The following is a 24576-nucleotide window of genomic DNA, read 5'->3' on the forward strand; positions in this document are numbered from 1 at the left end:
ACAGGACTACTTGCGTGCCAGCAGCATAAGCAGCAAGTAGTTGAAAGGGCTAAGCGACCCCACAACCAATGGATCAGATCTAAGCTCTGCAGTCCTGCCACATCCAGTCGTGAATGGCGGTGGACATTTAAACAACTCACTGGAGGAGGAAGCTCCACAAATATCCTCATCCTCAATAATGGAGGAGCCCCACACATCAGTGCAAAAGATACGGCTGAAGCATTTGCTACAATCTTCAGCCAGAAGTGCCAAGTGGATAATCCATCTCGTGCTACTCTGGAGGTCCCCAGCATCAAAGATGCCAGTCTTCAGCTAATTCGATTCACTCCACGTGATATCAAGAAATGGCTGAAGGCACTGGATACTGCAAAGGCTATGGGCCCTGACAATAGTCCGGCAATAGTACTGAAAACTTGTGTTCCAGAACTTGCTGCGCCCCTAGTCAAGCTGTTCCAGTACAGCTACAACACTGACATCTACCCGGCTACGTGGAAAATTTCTCAGGTATGTTCTGTACACAAAAGGCAGGACAAATCCAACCCAGCTAATTACCGCCCCATCTGCCCACTCTCAATCATCAGTAAAATAATGGAAGGGGTCATCAACAGTGCTATCAAGCGGTACTTGCTTAGCAATAACCTGCTCACTGACACCCAGTTTGGGCTCCACCAGGTCCACTCAGCTCCTGACCTCATAACAGCCTTTGTTCAATCATGGACAAAAGAGCTGAACTCCCGAGGTGAGGTGAGAGTGACTGCTCTTGACAGAGTGTGGCATCAGGAGCCTTGGCAAAACTGGAATCAATGGGGATCAGGGGGAAAACTCTCCACTGGTTAGAGTCATACCTATCACAAAGGAATTTGGTTGTGGTTGTTGGAGGTCTGTCATCTCACTTCCAGGACATCACTGCAGGAGTTACTGAGGGTAGTGTCCTCAGCCCAGCCATCTTCAGCTGCTTCACCAATGACCTTCCTTCCATCATAAAGTCAGAAGTGGGGATGTTCGCACAATGTTCAGTACCATTTGTGACTCCTCAGACACTGAAGCAGTCTATGTCCAAATGCAGCAAGACCTGGACAATATCCAGGCTTGGGTTGATAAGTAGCAAGTAACATTCGCACCACACAAGTGCCAGATAATGACCATCTCCAACAAGAGAGAATCTAACCATGGCCCCTTGATGGCATTACCATCACTGAATCCCCCACTATCAACATCCTGGTCAACAACTATCATTGACCAGAAACTCAACTGGACTAGCCATATAAATACTGTGGCTACAAAAGCAGGTCAGAGGCTAGGAATAGTGCGACGAATAACCCACTTCCTGACTTCCCAAAGGCTGACCACCATCTACAAGGCACAAATCAGAACTGTAATGGAATACTCCCCACTTGCCTGGATGGGTGCAGCTCCCACACCACTCAAGAAGCTTGACACCGTCTAGGACAAAGCAGCTTGCTTGATTGGCACCACTTCCACAAACATTCACTCCCACCACCACCAACGCACAGTAGCAGCAGTGTGTATCATCTACAAGATGCACTGCAGGAATTCATCAAGGCTCCTTAGGCAGCACCTTCCAAACCCACAACCACTACCATCTAGAAGGACAAGGGCAGCAGATAGATGGGAACACCACCACCTGGAAGTCCCCCTGCAAGTCACTCATCGCCCTGATCTGGAAATATATCGCCCTTCCTTCGCTGTCGCCGGATCAAAATCCTGGAACTCCCTTGCTCACAGCACTGTGAGTATACCCGCATCACATGGACTGCAGCGGCTCAAGAAGGCAGTCCACCTTCTCACGCCCAACTAGGGATGGGCATTAAATGCTGGCCCAACCAGCGAAGCCCACATCCCGTGAATAAATAAAATAAAAGGGTGAGGCAGTATCCTGTTGCGAGCCTGCCCATGTTGCTGATACCCCCCCTCCCCCATTCATCACTCACCTGTCTGTCAGTCGCCACCACCTCCCTTGCTTGGCAGTGCCATTGGGATAATTGGCCAGCAGCAGCTCTCGGAGGGCGGGACTTCCACCCCTAAGGTCCTTGCTCCTCATGAAGCCTCAGCGCTGCCTAGTCGGTGGGCCTTCTCAATAAGAGACGATGCAGTGGCAAACAACATGTTTGGCAACATTAAATACCACCTGTGAAGTCATAAGGGCACAAGAAATTTCCAGTAGCAAATGAGCTGAAGCAGGCGAAGTCGGACAATATTACGGAGGTGGAATAGGCAGTCTTAATGATGACATGCGTATCAAGTCAGAAGCTCATCTTGGATCAGACATGACACCAAGGTTGTGCAAACAGGCTGGCTTAATCTTAGACTGTTGTCTGGGAGATGGATAGCGTAAGCAGTTAGGGAATGGTTCAGGGGTTCCTTTTTCATTTTGTGTGTGTGTGCATGTTGAAGATGATGCTTTTGTCAATTTGTTGTAAATAAATTTCTCATACTTCACTTTCAAAATGAAAATTCTAACTGCTTCGTAACTTATTGGGAATGAATCTCACTTCTGCAGATCCTTAAAAAATATAATTGCAGGCTGTTGGCACTCTCCAGCATTCCTTGCTTTTCTTGTGTTAATTTGAAGTTTCTTTCCCCTTATACTTTTGTTTCAAGTGAATGCTGACAAACACATCAGGATACTGACTTCCAAAGGTCCAACGGTGCAACAAGGGGAATACAGACAAATTAATGTTGAAGCACCAAGCTAAACATCAGATAGTGAATGGTTTAATTTCCATATACTTCACAATTCAGTGATTTTTTTTCCAAGCTAATGCACCTCCCCACATGATCATCTGTACTTTAATAAGACCTAGGTTGGATGGACCAAAGGTACATTGTTGTTCTTTGTACCACAATTTTAAAAATAAAGCACAGATCTTTTATTCTCAAATGGAACTGATTGGGGAGAATTAATCTTTAATGAAATCAAAAACATAAGGAACTTAAATAGAACATAGCTCTGAGAGATCACAAAGCTACTATTTGGATGTTAGCATGCCAATACCAACTTTTTCCCTTTTTACAAAAGTTTTACTGTTCATGTTTCAAAGAGTTTTTTGCGGAATTAGCTTTAGGAAGCATAAGCAAGCCTCTGCAGCTCTCGCTCTTTATCTAGAGAACATTCATATGCCACTTGAAGCACCAAGCCAAATGCAAACCATTGGCCATCTGAGTTTCTTGTGCATTAAAGAAAGTTGATTTTCATTCTGGTTTCATTCAGATTGCCTGTGACCACAAATTAGTACAAATTTCCAGACCAGCCACTTTCAAGCTCTTTACCGGATGGTGGTACCTTTATGGTGATCTGGACCCCTTTTCGTTAACTAGCGGCTTCTTTATGGGCACCAGACACAGATCCCCAAATCTACCATTAACTGGTGCTTTTGCAAATTTTCTCCACTCCTCATTTCCTTTTAAGACAGCGTCCCCAAAAGTGATTGATGACGGCGCAGCCGAAAGTCCCCTGCTTGGCAGCAGTGGGACCAGTCAGAACAACTGCTCCAATTCCTCTAATCATAAATTCAGAACCTCCCGCCCTTGCTGCTTCTTCAGTCGTAAATTATGTCTCTGGAGGAGCAACAAGAGCGGGGTGGAGGGACGCTGTGATTGAAGAAGCTGGAGCAGCAAGCATGGGAGAGACAGAATCTGTGATTGGAGGAGCAGCTCCTCACAGATTCTGACTCTCCCAAATACGGCGGGGCAGGTGGGGGATGACTTTTCTCTCATTTTCTGCCCCCAGTCATTGATATCCCACAGGCTTTTAAGGGTGATTTGCCTGCTGCCCTCAAGTTTTGAACCCTGGCTTTAGTCTTCCCAGTATTTAATTGGATGAAATTTATGTTCATCCAGTACTGGATGTCAGATAATAATCTAATAATTTAGTCATGCTGGAAGAGTTGAGAGAGATGGTGATGAGGGTGTCATCACTGTACATGTGGAAACTAACTTTGTGCCTTGGGCTGATGTTGACGAGAAGCAGTCTGCAGATGAGAAATAGATAGAGCCAAGGATAGATCCTTGGAGGACACCAGTTGCAAAGGCATGGGAGCAGGAAGAGAAACCATTGCAAGTGATTCTCTGGCTAGTGTTATATAGCTAAGAATGGAACTAGGTGAGAGCAGTCCTGTCCAGCTGGATGATATGGAGAAGCAGAGGAGAATGGTGTGTTTAACTGTGTCAAAGGCTGTAGACAAAAACAGCAACTTATAGTACCTTCAATGTAACAAAACCCCACAAAGTGCCTGATTTTCTGACTGATATCATCACTGGCTGCCCAAAATATAAAAGTTCTCCCAATGAAGTTTCTAGAGCTACAAACATTTCCTATGCTGGGAGTGTGCATGACAACTTGTGGACTATCTCATCATGATTGAGTATAAAAGTGCAACTGCCATTGAAATTTGATTTTTTTTCTAAAATAACTGACCTCAATTATTAGAAAGTTATGGGGGTTTGTTTTATACTTGGGTCACATTCTATGCAAGTACAAACAATACCATTCTCCATAATTCAAGGAAGACTTCTATCAACAGCTGCTACAGGGCTATTTCCTTCCACAGGGATTCTTATGACAAGAGACTTAAAGGTCATAATTGACTACTTTTTATTGTAGATGCTTATTAATCGGTGTTTTTAATGTTTCATTTGAGAAAGGTTGCCAATGTGCTAAAAATCCTAAGTCCTTGTACAAATCTGCACAATGTTTTATTAAATTTATTAGACTCTGATGTTTTTGAGGGGCAATAAGAGAGGTAACTTTGTCCTGTTGAAGAGGCGCTTTCCAACCTTAAATACAGAGCTTCGATTTGTTTACAGTCATCAGCTACAAGAAATGCAATATTGCATCAACTTCCCTTCCCAAGATGTTTGACCTCCTACAACGCTACCTTTGAAACAATGTAAAAGTAACTTGAGTAAAGCAGGAGAAATTCAATTTCTAATCTTTTAAAATCTTTTGAATCAATCTTGTAATTGCATCCAGTATAGATTAAAAAACACATTCCATCAAATCCACTTGGAGTATTTGATAGCAGGATAATCTGCTTCTCTTGCTGTGCAAGTAACAAATGGCAAATCAGAGACCGATTAATGCTTTGTATAATTGCAAATGTTTTTTAAAATTCATTTACGGGATATGGGCGTCGCTGACTAGGCCAACATTTATTGCCCATCCCTAATTGCCTTTGAGAAGGTGGTGATGAGCAGCAGTACACCCACAGTGCCATTAGGGAGGGAGTTCCAGGATTTTGACGCAGCCACAGTGAAGAAACAGCGATATAGTTCCAAGTCAGGATTTTGAGTCATTTGGAGGGGAACTTTAGTTGGTGTTCCCATGGGCCTGCTGCCCTTGTCCGTCCTGATAATCAAGACATTACAATGACAGTCATGGAAAAATACCTTTATAGATGACTCCAGCAAGCAGCAAGAGCATTGTTAGCAGTGGACGCTAAAGAAAATAGTCTTATATATTCTGGGACTTGCTGTTGTAAAAGCCTCATACATATGATATTGACACCTCGGCTGGGGCTCTCTGCATTAATGTTTCAATTTTGAGTAGAACTAGTGATCTCACTTATAATCCACTGAAATCTCAAATTTACTTTTGTCAATGTTAAGTTGCATTCTTTTGACATCATAGAACAATAGAATGATACAGCAGAAAAAGAAGCAGTTTGGCCTATTATGCCTTCTGTTTGGTATCTAATTAATCCCATTCCCCTACTCTTACCCCAGAGCCTTGTCATTTTTTTTCTCCTTTCATTTACTTACCCAATCCTCCTTTGAAAATTGAATCTCCTTCCACCACTCCTTCAGGCAGTCTATTCCAGATCACAAACACTCATTCTTTTTATATGTAAATGTTTCCTCACATCTCCTTTGGTTTTTTTGCCAGTCACCTTAAATCAGTGTCCTCTGGTTACTAATCCTTCTGCTATTGGAAAATGTCTCTTTATTTACTCTATCAAAACTGGTCATGGTTTTGAACACCTCAAATTTCTGAACATTCTCTACTCTAATGAAAACACACCCATTTTCTGAATTGTCTTCACTGAAATAAAGTACTTGGTTCAGAAAACTGCACAATTCCAAATACTTATTCCAGCTGTGTGAATTCCAATATGGAGTAAATAAAAGCAGAAAATGCTGGAAAAACTCAGCAGGTCAGGCAGGATCTGTAGAGAAAAAAGCAGGGTTAACCTATCATCACTGTTGATCTCATTTCCATACTCTCTCCCCGGGCTGTAGTACTTTCAAGTCTTGTGCTCTGTGCCTGAAACTGAAATTATGAGCTTAACTGTCTTTGTTGCTCCTCACACTTCCTGACTCTCTCATGATCACCTGAAGTAATATTAGGTTGTCATGTTTGTTGTAGAGCTGGAAGCTATGTTTGCAGCTTTCTTCCCATCAATTGTTCTGATGGTAAGAACCTGTTTTTTAGTGGTGAGGTTCTGTAGTTAAGAAGGGCTAAATTAATATCGTTGTTCTTCTTTAAATCAATTCCTTGATTGTTGAAACTCCTCTTTCTGCTTCTCCATTCGACTGAGGACATAAAAACACAACATAAATAGGAACAGGAGTAGACCATTTGGCCCCTCGAGCCTGCTCCGCCATTCAATAAGATCATGGCCGATCATCATGTGTTTCGATTTCAATGCTGCCATCTGACCCCAATAACCTTTGATTCCCTTGCCTAGTCCATTGGGACCTGGAGACTTGCCAGCTCGCAACTCCATCAATATGCTCAGTACCGTTTCCCTTGTGATTTCAGTTTCACCAAATTCCCCTCTCTCTTTTACCTCCTGATTTGCAGCTATTACTGGAATGTTTTTTGTATCCTCTAGTGAACACACAAGCAAAATATTCATTTCTTCTGCCATTTCCTTATTATCTACTATTAACTCCCTGCTGTCACTCTCTAGAGGACCTACATTCACTTTACTTCTTTTCCTTTACAAATAACCTTCCAGTTAGAAACGATTGCTATCTGTTTTTACATTTCTAGCTAGCTTCTAATTTCTTACTCTTGATTCACTTTTTAGTCATTCTCTGCCGCTCTTTATATTCTGGGAGTTGTTGCTTTTTCCTTAAATTTAATGCTTTCCTTAACTTCTTTAGTTAACCACGGATGTTGGTCCGCCCCTTAGAATTTTTCTTTATAATAGGCATAAATTATTCTGAATACTCTTGAGATATATATCCCCTTAAATGTTTGCCACTGCTTCGCTCGTGATCTGTCCTCTAGCTTAGTTGCCCAGTCCACTTCAGCTAGCTCAGCTTTCATCCCCACATAGTTGCCCTTATTTAAGTTTAAGATACTAGTCTTAGACGCATTCTTCTCCCTTTCAAACTATCTAGGCGAACTAGTCACATGCATGAAACTACATTCCTGCGCAAAGTTTTGGAACAGTTCATTAGAACACCTTTGTCTGACACCAGAACGTCCAGTATGCCATGTGTCATGAAGATGCCATCTAGTGATGTAATGACTGTCTCTGCCATGACACTGTGAAGTTGACTCATTTCAAATCACCTGGAGTAGCAATCGATGATGATGAAAAATCTGCCTTTAAATTCAAATCCATTCCCAGGTGCTGCCATGGCCTCGAAGGAGAAGTGGAGGGTGCCAATCGTTCGCTCTGCTGTTGCCTATTCACTGCATACATAAGGCACTTTGTGATTAGCTCTTCAATGGAGTGACTGATGCCTGGCTGACTGACTGCTGGGCCCTTGCTTGACATTTTGCTACTCCCAAGTGACCTTGATGGATTTTCTGGAAAATATTGAGTCGAAGTGTTTTTGGGATGACTAGCTTGTCATTTAGAAACTAAGGAATCATAATGATTGTTAGATGTTTTCGCTGCTTGATGTATTGGCGAAGTGCTAGGATGTTAGGAGTATAATCCGGCCATCTGTGCTGACAATACTCTTTTATTTGAATGTATTTGTCATCCTGCTGTTGTGTTTGCTTAAACCTTTGTAATCACTTTTCCGTGGTTGATAAGTGTTTAGTCATGAGTGAAGTATATGCTTCCACTTCCTCAATAAAATTTAAATCTTCCAGTTTGACTCCTTCCACTGGTATTCTTGATAATGCATCTGTTGTCATCTAGCACTTCCCTTGAACGTACTCAGTAACTGAATCATATCTCATCAGTCTCTGTCTAAAACATTGAATTCTAGATGGTATTTTGCAATTTCCTTTAGATTAAGAAAAGTAACCAACAGTTTGTGGTTGGTTTCAATCTTAAACTTTAATTCCATGACATAATCAGAAAATTTCTCATAGGCCCATGTGGCTGCTAATGCTTCTTTCTGAACAATCGCATACCTTTCCTGTGCCTGAGAGAGATTTTGAGGAGTAATAAACTAGTTGTCTTTGTACATCTTTCTGAACTTGAATCAGTACTGTGCCCAAGCCTGTAGATGCGTCAACTGCAACAACTGTTGTCAATTCTGGATCGTAATGTGCTTGAATTTCTAGTGAAATTGGGAGATTATTGATCTTGTGAAAAGCATTTTTCTGTCCACATTTTCAGCACCACTGTTGACCTTGACTTGGTAGCTGTCGTAATGGCTTGTTGATTTCGTCAAGTTTGCTAGGAACCTGCCTACTTGATTGATCATTCCATGGAAACTTTGTAATTCTGTGATGGTTCTAGACTGTAGGAATTTTCTTGGTTTTCTGTGGGTGGACAGTAATTCCTGAAGCTTGCACAATGTACCTGAAGAATTTTAGCATAGGCTTTGCAAATTCACATTTGTTGTTGAATGTCAAACCTGCTTCTTGTAGAACCTTGAGGACTGCTCTCTCTTGACGGTCATGTTGTTCCCTCAATGAACCGTGTACAAGAATGTTGTCCATTTGACGTATCACTCCTTTCATGCCTTCCAGGATCTGAGACATCGTTCTTTGGAATATCTCAGGTGCAGAAGCCATTCCGAATAGTAACTTCCTTAAAACAATGAAGACCAAACGGGGTGATAAAAGTTGTTAGCAATGGGATGAGACAACAGGTGCATTATCAAGAATATCTGTGGAAAGAGTCAAACTGGAAGATTTAAATTTTATTGAGAAAGTGGAAGCATATACTGCACTCGTGACTAAACACTTACCAGCCACGGAAAAGATATTACAAGAGATTTTATCCAGAGGCAACTGCCAAAAGCTGCTGTTAGCATCTAATTTTGTGAAGGGGGTGTTTTTTTGCTAATTTGGCAGGACTTCCATCCACTGATGCCATCGGATGGATCTCGCACTCTACTGACATGTTTAATTGGGTCAAATCCATGCAGATTCTAATTGGACCATTATATTTTGGTACTGTGATCATTCCAGAATACCACTTCATTGAATGTTTGCTGGAGAGATGACCGCTTGTTGTCGCATACATTCAGTCTTGCTTATGATTTTTTTCCCGGAGTGTGAGGGACTTTCCTCACTGTGAAGAGACACATAGACTTAGCATCCGCCCTTAAGGTTACATGACATTTCTGCCTTCAGCTTTCCTAAGCCTGAAAACAGGGATGAAAGTTAATTTCTCAATGCATTACTGGACCACTCATCGGCAATTTCATCAACCCTTGTAAAATGGCCTCAACAGCAAGCAAGCCGCTGAATAATAATGACTCCTGGTTCTGTATGACATGCAGGAGTTCAATAATTTCTTTTATCCTTATATATTAATCTTGCCAAGCGGTGGCCTGTTACTTTGTGTAGTCCCTGCTGGACCTTGCAACTGAATGGAGTATGGCTGTAATGTGATATTTTTAAGTCACTTTACTTGATCAGATAATAATGAAACACCTGTGCCAGTATCTAGCTTCAATTGCGTGGGGTGACCATCAAATTCTAATTTAATGCTCCAATAATTATTTCCTGTTTTGTTAACTTATCCAAGGGGGGTTATTTGTTTTTTCAGCGACTCTTCGACTTCTTGGATTTGACTTGGCCTTGTTATTTTCTCTTTCTTCCCGGGAGCCACTTGAATTTTAGATCGGCAGACAATCTTAAAATGTCTGAACTTTCCACCATTGTGGTACTCAGCTCTCCCTCCTGGGCATTCTTCCCACTTCACCACTTTTCTGCCACACCGAGAGCATCTCAAGATGGTGGTTGGCTCCCGATTTCATGGGTTTTTGCTTCTGTGTGCTTTCTCTTTTTTTGTCTGACATATTGAATGACTTCACTCATCCTTTTCCAAGGGATATCACTTTCCCTATGAACAACTGCTCTGTTTAGCTTCCTAAGCTCAGTCTGTCATGCTATTTGTACTGCCTTGACGAGAGCTAAATCATCCGTCTTTTATAAGAGGGTGATAAGGTTTCCTATAAGACCCCAACTGCAATATACGATTGCGTTATTAATTCATCTCTGAGGATCCCGTGCTCTCAATTCTCCACAAGTCTGTACAGGTCATTTTATGAATGAACCCATGCATTCACCTGGTTTTTGTTTCCTCTTATTAAATTTCGCTTAACTTCTTCAAACACTGAAGTGTGCATCGAATGCCTGGAAGACTTAGTCATATGAGCTTGAAGCCTCATCGATTCCCTGCCTTGCTGTTACATTACCTGCAGTAGCCCTTACTGCATAAAGTATGACCTGATCCATTTGTCCCTCCTTATGCAAACCTGAAGCTGTTCTGTATCTGGAGAATTTCTTCCTCCAATCATCCCAGCATTGAGCCTGTTGGAAGCCTCCCGCTGTTTGGAATGGTTTTGGGAGAGGCAGTGTAGACTGTGTGCTTGTCCTAAGCTCTGGACCTTTTGCTGCTTCAGTAGTTTGGCTTGTAGATGGTGATCTGTATTCACTGCTATCTGGACTCTGGGTCGTGTGTCTGCTTGCATCTGCAGCACCCACAATGCTCTCTTCTCAGGTGAGTCTTCAATCTTTTTTCTTCTTGTCCTTTTTCCAAGGTCTTTCAGGTCTGCGGTCTTCTCGGAGTTTTTCTGGGTCTTTACACTCTGTCCACTGCCATCATGTTTCGTCTCCAGTTCAGAGTCTAGATGGGGTTTCTTTAGGGTTTGCATGTTACCCTAAGAATGCTACCATAGACTTATTTGTAAAAAACATTCTTTCTTGTTTATTTACAGATCTATGTATAGCTACATGAGGTTGTACTTCTGCTTTCCACCAGACCTCAGTTACTTAATCATGTGACATTGCATCATAGTTACATCAGTAGTTACATAAGTATCAGGTGCTCCTGATGTTAACCCTTTTACACTGCTCGTTCCTATTTTTGTGGGTATCACTAAAAGTAACTAATTACATGTGTAATGCTTCATTGTGTTTTGACGACATACAACAGGTGTGCATTTATATAGTTAAAAGCCAAATACTGCAGATGCTGGAAATCTGAAATAAAAACAGAAGATGCTGGAAAAACTCAGCAGGTCCAACAGCATCTGTGGAGAGAAAGACAGAGTTAATGTTTTGAGTTCGTATGACTTCTTCAGAACCCTGAAGAAGAGTCATACAGACTCGAAACGTTAACTCTGTCTTTCCCTCCACAGACGCTGTTGGACCTGCTGAGTTTTTCCAGCATTTTCTGTTTTTGTTTTGCATTTATATAGTGTTTTATTCCTTGTTGTAAAATGGAAATAACTTTTCCACTTGTCAAAGAGTTAATTTTTACCCCTGAGCAAACACAGATAATTTAATTTAAAACAGTAGACCAGTGTTTTTTTTTTGGTGTGAATAGCGATGACACAAAATCCTTTAACCTGCAACTCTGTAGCATTGCAGGAGTTACTCTACGCTCCCGCTGAGAAGCTATTTGGATCTGTTGGATATTCATATTCCAAATGGCACAAGTGTGTTGAAATCTTAGGAGAGCTTAGTTTAAAATGGATATTAATGAGTAAGATACTTGCCTTTTTTTGTTCCCACATTAATACTGTTAGAATCATATCTCTTGAGTCTGATTTTTTTCTTTCACAAAATGAAAGGACATAGCATGATCTGGACATATGGATGCTAATGTGAGATTTTTTTAAAAGAAGGTCATAAGTTCACCTTTGAACTGTCAGCAAGCAGGCTTCTTCCAAGAAATCACGACCTTTATGGTACTTGAGGACGATCTGGTTGTTTGTTTTTGAACTGCAATCGCTTTAGTTGATGGAAAAGAATACTGAAAAGGAAGGTTGGTAACCTGCTGGAAATCACATGGGAGGGAGAAAAAAAACTGAAGTTGTGAACCTGCTTGTTTTGAAGGCAGTCTTGTTGGAGAACAAGCTGAGGAAGGAAGGCTACCTTGACTGGCTTCCTCCCTCTACCTTGCCCAAAATTGTGTGGGGCTATCAACCTGTAGCCAGAGCACCCTCATCTGAGTGTAACTAGTCTGCATTTGGACTTGCAAAGCTGAGACCAGTTGGTGAGAACTTCCAGACAACACCGGGACCTGCGGCCTGGCTGCACACGAGAGAATGCCAGGTCAACAATGTTGAGACCTTGCAATCTTTATCCTTTATTTTATAATGCCCATCCTCCAAAGCCCATCTATGCAGAGAGACTCTGTTTGTCCTTTGGTTGTTTGTGTGTGTGTCTGTGTGTGTACTGGGGCAATTCTTCAGGAAGAGATGGATAGTTATACTTCCTGATTAAAATTATGTGTTAACTAGTGCTTGCAACTTATTAAAAGAGGTTTTGTTTTCAAATAAATTAATCGTTGAATTTTCTTTTTGAAAGAAGCCTGGTCAGAATTTCTTTTCTTCTGGGTACTGGAGGTATAGGAACACAATTGGCCGTTTCAGTGAGAAAATTAAACATTTAAATGAATGGTACGGCCTGTGGAATAGTGGGGCTTGATAATTCGTGCACTCCTCCCATCCCGGTTGTAACAATACATTTTCAAAGAAGATATGCAATTTGCAAATAAAAAGCTGCCATCGGTTTTTTTAAAAAATCTTAAAATCCCACGACTTCATAATGTCTGTTGAGGAATGCAACCTACTGTCCTTATCCTATCTGGCCCATGTGTAGTGCCAGCCCCACATCACTTACCCTCTAAAGTGGCCTGGCAAGCCACTTAGTTGTATCAATTCACCAACAAAAGGCTCACCACCATATTCTCAGGGCTGTTACGGATGGGCAATATTTATCAATCTTGCCAGTAATGCCCACAATATGAACTTAAAATAAGTAATTTAAAAAAAAGTAACATTGAAGCTTTCCTGCTTATAACCTGAGATTTTCATTTTAAGCATGCAGTTCCAATGCAAATATGCATTGATGACTTTGAAAAGAGAGACTTGTGGTTTTTGACCAAGAGAAGAGGTTTGCAATAATCATATTTAATTGTTGAACTTGTGCATTTAATCTCCATCATGAAACCAGATGTGACATCAAGAACCGACTTTTGAGAGCTCCTTGTACATTCAGTACCTGGATATCCAGTTCATAAATTCATATAACTTATTTGTTTTTATAAGCTGTTAACTTAATTCATCAGTTAAAAATGAAATAGGATGGGCTTTAACTTATCTTTGAAAATATTGGACAGTTATAACTGGTTTACAAGACATCAATCCAATCAGAACTCCAAATTACTTCAAATACTGCAAGAGTGAAGCTTGAGAGGTTTATTAGTCCATTAAACTTGGATTGAATTATTTCCTACAGTCCTCTCTCACTGGACCAGCTTTTCTTCCCCCATATATATTAAATTTTATACTCATCATGGTGAGAAATATTAAAGATAGGGAACTGAACATTTTCAGCACCCATTACCCAAGTTCTCCAAAGTGGAGTTGAGTCCAGTTTAATATAACTTAAATGTCTCTGATTATCTCAACTGATTATCCTATGCTGAGAAGATTTCCTATTTTCTAGCCCTCGCATCAGCCCCCTGCGAGAGATTGCCAGTTAGTAATGAATTAGGGCTAGTTTGTTACTGTGAACATTTGCCCAGTTGGATCGAAGGGGAACCTAAGGGAAACAGATGAAGATGATGAAACATAGAAGCATAGAAAATAGAAGCAGGAGTAGGCCCTTAGAGCCTGCTCTGCCATTCATTATGATCGTGGCTGATCATCCAACTCAATAGCCTGCTCCCGCTTTCTCCCCACATCCTTTGATCCCTTTCGCCCCAAAGCTAGATCTAACTCCTTCTTGAAAACATACAATGTTTTGGCCTTAACTACTTTCTGTGGTAACAAATTCCACAGGCTCACCACTCTCTGGGTGAAGAAATTTCTCCTCATCTCAGTCCTAAATGGTCTACCCCATATCTTCAGACTGTGACCCCTGGTTCTGAACATCCCCCACTATCGGGAACATCCTTCCTGCATCCACCCCTGTCTAGTCCTGTTAGAAGTTTATAGGTTTCTATAAGATACCCCCTCATTCTTCTGAACTCCAGCGAATATAATCCTAACCGACTCAATCTCTCCTCATATGTCAGTCCCGCCGTCCCAGGAATTAGTCTGGTAAACCTTTGCAGCACTCCCTCTATAGCAAGAACATCCTTCCTCAGATAAGGACACCAAAACGGCACACAATATTCCAGGTGTGGTCTCACCAAGGCCCTGTATAATTGCAGCAAGGCATCCCTGCTCCTGTACTCGAATTTTCTGGCTATGAAGGCCAACATACCATTTGCCGCCTTTACTGGCTGCTGCACCTGCATGCTTACCTTCAGCGACTGGTGTATGAGGACACCCAGGTCTCATTGTACAATCCCCTCTCTCAATTTATAGCCATTCAGATAATAATCTGCCTTCCTGTATTTGCTACCAAAGTGGATAACCTCACATTTATCCACATTATACTGCATTTGCCATGCATTTGCCCACTCACTCAGCTTGTCCAAATCACACTGAAGCATCTCTGCATCCTCCTCACAGCTCACCCTCCCGCCCAGCTTTGTGTCATCTGTAAATTTGGAGATATTACATTTATTTCCCTCATCTAAATCATGAATGTATATTGTGAATAACTGGGGTTCCAGCACCGATCCCTGGGGTACCCTACTAGTCACTGCTTGCCATTTGGAAAAGGACCTGTTTATTCCTACTCTGTTTCCTGTCTGCCAACCAGTTTTCCATCCATCTCAATACGCTATATCCAATCCAATGCGCTTTAATTTTACATGCTAATCTCTTATGTGGGACTTTGTCAAAAGCCTTCTGAGAGTCCAACTAACCACATCCACTGGCTCCCCCTCATCAACTCTACTAGTTACATCCTTGAAAAGTTCCAGTAGATTTGTCAAACGTGATTTCCCTTTCATAAATCCATGCTGACTCTGTCCAATTCTGCCACTGTTTTCCACGTGCTCAGCTATTAAATCTTTTATAATGGACTCTAGAATTTTCCCCACTACCGAAGTCAGGCTGACTGGGCTATAATTCCCTGTTTTCTCTCTACCTTGATTTTTAAATAGTGGGGTTACATTAGCTACCCTCCAATCTATAGGAACTGTTCCGAGTCTATAGAATCTCAGAAGATGACCACCAATGCATCCACTATTTCTAGGGCCACTTCCTTAAGTACCCTGGGATGTAGATTATCAGGCCCAGGGGATTTATCGGCCTTCAATCCCATCGATTTCCCCAACACCATTTCCCTACTAATACTGATTTCTTTCAGTTCCTCCCTCTCACTAAACCTTGTGTTCCCCAACATTTCTGGTATGTTATTTGTGTCCTCCTCTGAAGACAGAACCAAAGTATGATTTTAATTGTTCAGCCATTTCTTTGTTCCCCATTATAAATTCCCCTGTTTCTGACTGTAAGGGACCTACATTTGTCTTCACCAATCTTTTTCTCTTCACATACCATAGAAACTTTTACAGTCAGTTTTTATGTTCCCCGCAAGCGTACCTGGTACTCTATTCTCCCCTTCTTAATCAATCTCTAGGTCCTCCTTTGCTGAATTCTAAAGTGCTCCCAATCCTCAGGTCTGTTGTTTTTTCTGGCCAATTTGTATGCCTCTTCCTTGGATCTAATACTATCTCTAATTTCCCTTGTAAGCCATGGTTTGGCCACCTTTTCTGTTTTACTTTAGCGCCAGACAGGAATAAACAATTGTTGCAGTTCACCCATGCGCTCTTTGAACGTTTGCCATTGCCTATCCCTTTAAGTAACGTTTCCCAATCCATGGTAGCCCCAATTCATGCCTCATACCATCATAGCTTCCTTTATTAAGGTTCAGGACCCTAGTCTCAGTTAACTACATTACTCTCCATCTTGATGAAGAATTCTATCATGTTATGGTCGCTCATCCCCAAGGGGCCATGCACAACTAGATTGCCAATTATTCCTTTCTCATCACACAATACCCAGTCTAGGATGGCCTGTTCTCTAGTTGGTTCCTCAACATATTGGTCCAGAAAATCATCCCATATACACTCCAGGAATTCCTCCTCTATGGTGTTGTGACTAATTTGATTTGTCCAATCTATATGCAGATTAAAGTCACGCATAATTACAGATGTTCCTTTATCGCATGCATCTCTAATTTCCTGTTTAATGCCATTCCCAACATCACCACTACAGTTTGGGGGTCTATATTCAACTCCCACTTATGTTTTTTGCCCCTAAGTGTTTCCCAGCTCTACCCATACAGATTCCACATTGCCGGAGCTAATATCTTTCCTCACTATTACGTTAATTTCCTCTTTAACCAGCAATGCAACTCCACCGCCTTTTCCTTTTTGTCTGTCCTTCCTAAATACTGAATATCCCTGGATGTTCAGTTCCCATCCCTGGTCACCCTGCAGCCATGTCTCCGTAATCCCGAATATATCATACCTGTTTACATCTATTTGCGCGGTTAATTCATCCACTTTATTGCGAATGCTCCTCGCGTTAAGGCACAAAGCCTTAAGGCTTGTCTTTTACCATTACTTGTCCTGTTCCCACTATTTTTCACTGAGGCCAAGTTTGATTCTTGCCCTTAATTTCTCTGCCTATCACTTTTCTTATTCCCCTTTCTGAGTTTTGTTCTTGTCGTTGATTCCCCCTCCTCTAACTCCTTGCATAGGTTCCCATCCCCCTGCCATTTTAGTTTAACCCTTCCCCAACCATTCTAGCAAATATTCCCCCTAGGACATCAGTCCCATTCTTGCCCATGTGTAACCCATCCAGTTTGTACTGGTCCCAATGTCCCAGGAATCTGAAACCCTCTCTCTCACACCATCTCCTCAGCCACGTATTCATCCGATATATCCTACTATTTCTACTCTGACTAGCATGTGGCACTGGTAGTAATCCTGAGATCACTACCTTTGAGGTCCTACTTTTCAACTTAATTCCTAACTCCCTATATTCTGCTTTTAGGACCTCATCCCTTTTTTTTCTACCTATGTCATTTGTACCAATGTGTATCATGACCACTGGCTGTTCCCCTCTCCCTTCAGAATGTCCTGTATCCGCTCTGAGACGTCCTTGACCCTAGCACCAGGGAGGTAACATACCATCCTGGAGTCTTGTTTGCGGCCACAGAAGCGCCTATCTATTCCCCATACAATTGAGTCCCCTATAACGATTGCATTCCCACATTTTTTACTCCTCCCTTGTGCACCAGAGCCAACCATGGTTCAATGAATTTGGCTGTTGCTGCTTTCCCCTGAGAGGCCATTCTCCCCCACAGTATCCAAAGCGGTAAATCTGTTTTGCAGGGGAATAGCCACAGGAGATTCCTGCACTGCCTGCCCAGTCCTCTTGCTCTGCCTTGTGGTCACCCATTCCCTTCCTGCCTGTGGACTCAGCCTGCGGTGTGACCACTTCTCTATACGTGGTATCCACGATACACTCTGCCTCGTGGATGCTCCACAGTGTTTCCAGCTGCCACTCCAGCTTCAAATCCTGGGCTTCCAGCGGCTGCAGCTGGAGGCACTTCCCACACACATGCTGGCCCTGGGCAATGGAAATGTCCCCGGCTTCCCACATAGAGCAGGAGGAGCACATCACAAGTTTGAGCTCTCCTGCCATGACTTACCCCTTGACATTAAATTAAACCTTTTAGAAGATACTTAATATCAAATAATTTGAATTACTCTAGGGCCCTTCTTCCCTGCTCCTCATTGTTACAGAATATAGCCCTTACAAACGATGAACAGCAAAATGTGACCTTAAAAACTATAGGTTTTAAAAGTAGTAAATACTTACTCCACCATACTCATGGTACTCAAAGGATCACCTCGTTCCCTCCTCACCAAACTCCAACTTAAGCACTCTTCTGCAGCCCAAAGCAGCATTCCAGTGCAGACTAAGGTGAAGTTAAGGCACCCAAGAAGATGTTAATTATGAATTTAATAATGCAGGTCAATAAAATATTTAGTTACTATGGTGGTGAATTACAAAGGAATTTGTCATCTTTTATATGATACAGCCTGCCTAATAGTTGTACTCAATGCTCATTGTACATGTTTCATCAACAGTTTGGAAAGTTAGTTTGGGTAGTTGCTGCTTATGGTCCTTATTGATTCTGACTTGCCTGGTGTTCAAATCTCTGCAGTCTGCAGGAGACAATATTGAGACATCTGCTGTGAAGTTAAGCTCTCTTGTAATTTTGCACCACCATTCCCCTCTCAAATTCTTTTGATTTTGAACGATTTTCATGAGCCATAAGCTATACTGCAAAGTTCTCAGCATCTTGAGAGCTGTATTATTCACTCAGTAATGTGGAATTTTTAAATTGGGTTATTGATAGGATTTGTTCACTTGGGCATTATTCTGTGTATTGATCATTATCCTGTACTATCTAGAACTTTAAAAAAAATCACCTCAGAATTGTCTTTAAGAAGTGACTTGTTTAGGAATAAGAGTAGGCTGTTTAACCCCTTGAGCCTGTTCTGCAATTCACTTAGATTATGGCTGATCAGTGTCTTAACTGCATATAGCTGCTGTTGCTCCATATCCCTCAACACCCTTGTATAGCAAAAATCTTGCCCATCTCCGTTTTAAAATTTTCATTTGACCTGGCCTCAATAGCTTTCAGAGGGGCAGAAAGATTGAGATTTCCACACCTTTTGTGTAAAGTGGTGCTTTTTGACCTCACCCCTGAATGGTCCAACTCTAACTTCAGGTAATGTCCTTTTTTTTCCTATTATGCCCCTTCGTGTCTGTTCATGTGACAGTCTTCTCCTCAGTCAGCCATTGGATCCTGTAAATAAATGAAGTGCTCAACCCATCACTGGCCAAAGTTAACGTAATATTAAGTGAACATCTCATTTGGTCACCTGAAAACATTCTTTTAAAGTAATTTTTTGTGATAATCCATTACTGCTAATTCAAGAACTTTGCATCATTGTATAACGACTATAATCAGTCGTAATATGAGAAACAGATTTTAAGAACTTTACTGCCTCCTGTTTCTCTAATGTGCTTTATCTAATACATGAAGTTTATGTAATTTCATTTTTTTTACAATTAGTTACTCCTGTTTTACTGGCTGCTTCAGCTTCATACATAATAAATTATGTGGCTGCATAAGAGGCATCCTGAAGGTTCCAGTTTTCAATTGCCTAAATGACAAGAAAATGGCCAATCATAGCTTGTATTAAAAATATTAGGACTTACCTCCTTAAAATAGCAATTACTAAAATAGAGTGGAAAAATAGTTTGCTTATTGTTATTGTTTATTTAGTTATGAGACTGTTATTGTGTTGATCTCCAGACAACTTTTCTTAGTGGAAACATTTGGCTTTATTTACAAGACAGCAGTAGCAACTACACACGTTCATCAAACTCCATAACTAAAGAAGTACTCTCCTCTGTAGAGGTTCCCCGCGCTGCTAACACATTGGTTTACACAGATCATGTGATCTTACAGCACAGGGTTATTCTTAAAGCTACAGTCCGACATTTTCCAAAACTATAATTACTACAGAGTTCTGTTTTCCCATTTTTTAAATGCCTAATTTGACAAATTGGAAAGAGTTGAAAGAGTTCTGAGATATTTATTAGGATGGAAACTTTGAATCCCTCTCAGACTTGGTGTATATGCCATACCACCTCTGACAAGTGCAAAAGATGGGTTACTACTTGCGCTTTGCTGTATGCAGAGTACAGTTGCTTTAATTTTAAAACATTTTGTATCGGATTGAGAAAAACATAATGCATTAAAAGTAAAGTCAGATGATTAAAATTGGTGCAGATTTGCATAATTTGTCTTCTGTAAATGGAAAATGTTTTCCAATTGCTTTCTCATGCTTCAATTAAAAAAAAAATCAGATCTATATCCAACCAGCGTTTTCCTCTTAAAAATGAAAGTTGCTGGGTTTCCCTCTCTTCTTACTCCAGCATCAAATTGGTCAGTCTTTGTTTAGGATGGTACACTTTACCAACTTGTACAACGGGCTTACCAAAAATGAAAACGAGAGGCATATTCAGGGATATATGTTTCAGAAAAGAACAGCTCTGAAGAAGAGTCATAAGGACTCGAAACATTAACACTTATTTTTCTCTCCACAGATGCTGTTAGACCTGCTGAACTTTTCCAGCATTTTCCGTTTTTGTTTCAGATTTCCATCATCTGCAGTATTTTGCTTTTATCAGAAAAGAACAGCTTGTCTTATGGTTTAATTTCATATTAATAATAGCAAAGGAGTTGTAAATTTGATCTATTTATAAGAGCAAATTGATATTTTCATTGATGAAAAATAAGCTTTTTCAAATAGATCAAGATACCATTAACCAGCAGGTGTTAAATCCCATGTTAGCATCGCTCATAAGCTCAGAAGCCTGAACTTGCAAGTTCTGTGTTCATTTTAATATCAGCAGCATCTTGGTGTGTAGTGCAAATGTTATTAACAGGATAAGTAGTGCTGAATGCATGATACTTTCATTGTGAGGCTTGTTGGGCAGAGCATGGTTGAGAGAGCACTTGATCAGTTCCCTAGCTCTGGTCTGTGGACACAACTTGATGTGCAAGCAAAAGCTTTGATGCGGAACATCAGTTGGTTATTTATAGAGTCACCTGATGTTGCTAGCAATAGGGTGAAAGTATTGAAGAAAAAGTGCTGTCAACGATGACTCCCACTGATGTTCCATTATCAGTGAAGGTTCTTTTGGCTGACGAAGAATGCTGATGGTGGCAGCACAAACAACTGAGGTTTCACTGCGCAATAGCAAAGTTGATACAGTTGACGTTTTTGCATCAAAGGTATATTGAAGCTGGCAGTGCAACAATTTCGACGATTTACTAGACAGGGACATATAATGACTATACCAAGACAATACAAAAGGCATTTTTCGTAAACTGAAATAAATAGCCATATTGTACTTGTAATTAAAGTACATGCTAGACCTATGCTGTCAGGTGTATCAGTCATATAGTAGTTTGTGATGTAAATTAAGCGTTACAATGTAAAAGACCCAGCAGCTGTCAGTTTGAGTTAAGTTGATTTCTAAATTACAGTAAAGATAAAACCTTCATGAATAGCAAAACCAAATCCTCTGCTGCACAGGGCATTTTGAGTTTGTTTTACTTGGTATAAGCTATGAAACAGTCCAGAAGTTTTAATTATAGTGCATTTTCAGAAATAGGAAAATTAACAGAAACCCATGTGCATTTTGACATATTTATGCCTGCTTTGAGCTACTAAAGAATCATTACTATCCTAACAGTCTTCGCATAAATTAATGTGAAGACTCCCTGTAATTTATAATGCATGCGTCTCATAGTGTTTTCTAAAATAGTGTTGTGATTCCCGCATAGTTGAAATGTCCTGATGATAAATACTATTTAGGTAAGATCTCTTTCATTTTCCACTTTTCTACTGTTTAGTGACAGATTAATTTCTGTCCCATATGTTCACATATTTGCCTTTGTGCATTTATTGTGTATCTTAGGAAATACTTCCAATTTTAAGTAATTTAGGAGAAACTTGCTGTGAATTTTCTTTATCCTAAAGACTGCAGAGGAAAGCTTAAATCAGTCTATCTTACTTTGTAGGTAATATTCAAGGAGCAACAATAGTGGATGCCTTAGATACATTGTACATTATGGGAATGCATGATGAATTCAACGAAGCAAAGGAATGGATTGAAAAGAATCTTGACTTCAATGTGGTATGTATTTTTGAGAATTTTTATGTTTCTCATAAAATAAATGAAAACAAGCACTGAGCCTAGGGCGCGACTTGCCTAGATTGAGAAAGAAGGCAGACGATTTGGAGTAGCCTATCTGGACTGTGCACAGGTGGAGGACTCTGGGTATAACAGGAATATTTGGGGTGAATGTCTAGGCTAAGGATGCAGCAATGAGGGCAGTCTTACCTGGCCTGAATGTAGAGCCAGGTGCTATAAATCCACATCCAGAAAGCAAATTTAACACTTTTGACATATGAGTTGGAACAGCCCACTGGAGGATCATCACTTTGCTGGACAATGAGGTAATGTGTATGCAGAAGCCTGAATGGTCACTCAGGCACAGAGGTCCAAAAATTGTGAGGAAGGCTGAATTGAACAAGTCAAGTCCAGAAGGAGAGCAGCATTCAAAGTATTCAACTGCTGAGAGAAGAATGGCATCTGAGTGAAAATTTTTATAATCTTCTAATCTACATTATTCATTTTCTTTTTCTTCCTTACTAATTGGAGGCTATTGATTTTTGATTGGTAGCTTATTTTACATTTCTCTCTGTTCAGTACTATTTAAGTCAATAGGGAATTTATTTTTTATTCATTCATGGGAGGTGGGCATTGCTGGCTAGGCCAGCATTTATTGCCCATCCCTAATTGCCCTTGTTCAGAGGGCATTTAAGAGTCAACCGCATTTCTGTGGATCTGAAGTCACATGTAGGCCAGACCAGGTAAGGACATCAGATTTCCTTCCTTAAAGGACATTAGTGAACCAGATGGGTTTTTACAACAATCGACAATGGTCTCATGGTCATCATTAGACTTTTAATTCCAGATTTTTATTGAAATCGGATTCCACCATCTGATTTGAACCCGGGTCCCCAGAGCATTACGCTGGGGCTCTGGATTACCAGTCCACTGACAATACCACTACGTCATCACCTCCCCCCCCCCCAATTGTTCATATGAAGTCGTATGTTTTTAATGAAATCTAGCAGATCCCCCAAGGTATTACTCACTAAATTGTTTAAAATGTTAGTTGCGTTGTGTGGGATAATGTATTATTCTGCTTACATACAGCTTTATGTAATCTACCGTTTCCCTTTTAAGATAATGGAGGTGTGAGAAAGGGCCATCAAAATAAGATAGTTACTAATAAATCCAATAATGAATTCAGGAGAAACTTCTTTACTCAGAGTGGTTAGAATGTGGAACTTGTTGCTACATGGAGTAGTTGAGGTGGGTAGCATGGATCCCTTTAAGGGAAGCCAAGTAAGGTAGAAAGAAAAAAATGGAAGGTTATGAGATTTGATGAAGAGGGTGAGAGGAGGTTTTTATGGAGCATAAACACCAGGCCAGCTTGGCTGAATAGCCTGTTTCTGTGCTGCAAATTCTATGTAATGATATACTTCAGTTGCCCTAACTAAGCATATCCTGAGATCAATTAAATATTAGCTGTTTTTCGGTAAATTGGCATCCACTGGTAAATCCCTGGCTTAATTGCAATTAATTAAATCGTTGACCAATGGCAGGTGCCTGGGGGAGGGGCAGTTGAAGGAAGTAGGCCATATGATGACAAATCCCAGAATATATCCAGCCAGAGCTGGCAACCCTATTAAGGCACCCAATTATTGGCTTCCTCTGCAGCCTGCTTGATTGGCACCCCATTCATAAACATTCACCCCCTCAACACAGTGGCAACAGCATGTACCATCTACAAGATGTACTGACTTGAGTTGGTCCAAATCGAGTGGAATGCCTGAGGTGGCGGCTGTGGTGAAGGGCAGTGCGTCTCGCAAGGTGTCAAAACAGTCGCTGACTAAAGTCACCAAGAAGCTGCCTAAGAAGCGGAGAAAATTTCGCAAGCAGAGCTATTCCACTTATGTGTACAGGGTGCTGACCCAGGTCCACCCTTCCAGCAGGATCTCATCCAAGGCCATGAGTGTTATGAATTCCTTCGTTGTCAACATTTCCGAGCACATCGCCTCTGAGGCTTCGCACCTCATTCACTACAACAAGCGCCGCATCATCTCGGCCAGGGAGATCCAGAGCGCCCTCCGCCTCATACTGCCAGAGGGAACTGGCCAAACACACCATCTCCAAAGGCACCAAAGTGGTCACCAAATACACCAACTCCGTTTGATCGATCGTTCTAAAGATTATAAACCCAAAAGAGTGTATGGCGTCCAAACACTCATAACAATTCATCCCTCCCCATTTGGGCAATATGTCCTCGAAAGGTGCAACAAGCTGGCTTTGTAAGAGGTTGCAATGTGCATTAGGGTAGCAAAATCATAAAGAATAGGTGGATGATCTCATTGATCTGAAGGCGCAGAGGAAATCTTGACCAATATTGCTTACTGACTCCATATGCGGAGCTTTATGGAAATGTTTGTTGCATACCAAATTTCGAATTGAAAACTGGGCATGCCATGCTTAAAGTAAATAATTTATTTTTCTGTCTCTAGCTTTTTTGAAGTTAATTTAATTGCCCCTATTTTTTCCCCCTCACCTTCTTTTGGTTCCCTTCAGCTT

General features: G+C 41.1%; 1 protein-coding gene across 1 annotated transcript in view; it reads left to right on the forward strand.

The window, feature by feature from the left end:
• The window catches only part of man1a1 (mannosidase, alpha, class 1A, member 1), a 489484-nt gene that overhangs the window by 182371 nt on the left and 282537 nt on the right, over nt 1-24576 (forward strand). Inside the window, exon 3 of the mRNA XM_078542179.1 lies at nt 21917-22032. Within this exon, the coding sequence (XP_078398305.1) occupies nt 21917-22032 (116 nt within the window). The remainder of the gene's footprint in view (nt 1-21916; nt 22033-24576) is intronic.

This window comes from Cetorhinus maximus, chromosome 5, assembly GCF_964194155.1.
Source record: "Cetorhinus maximus chromosome 5, sCetMax3.hap1.1, whole genome shotgun sequence".
NCBI lineage: Eukaryota > Metazoa > Chordata > Chondrichthyes > Lamniformes > Cetorhinidae > Cetorhinus > Cetorhinus maximus.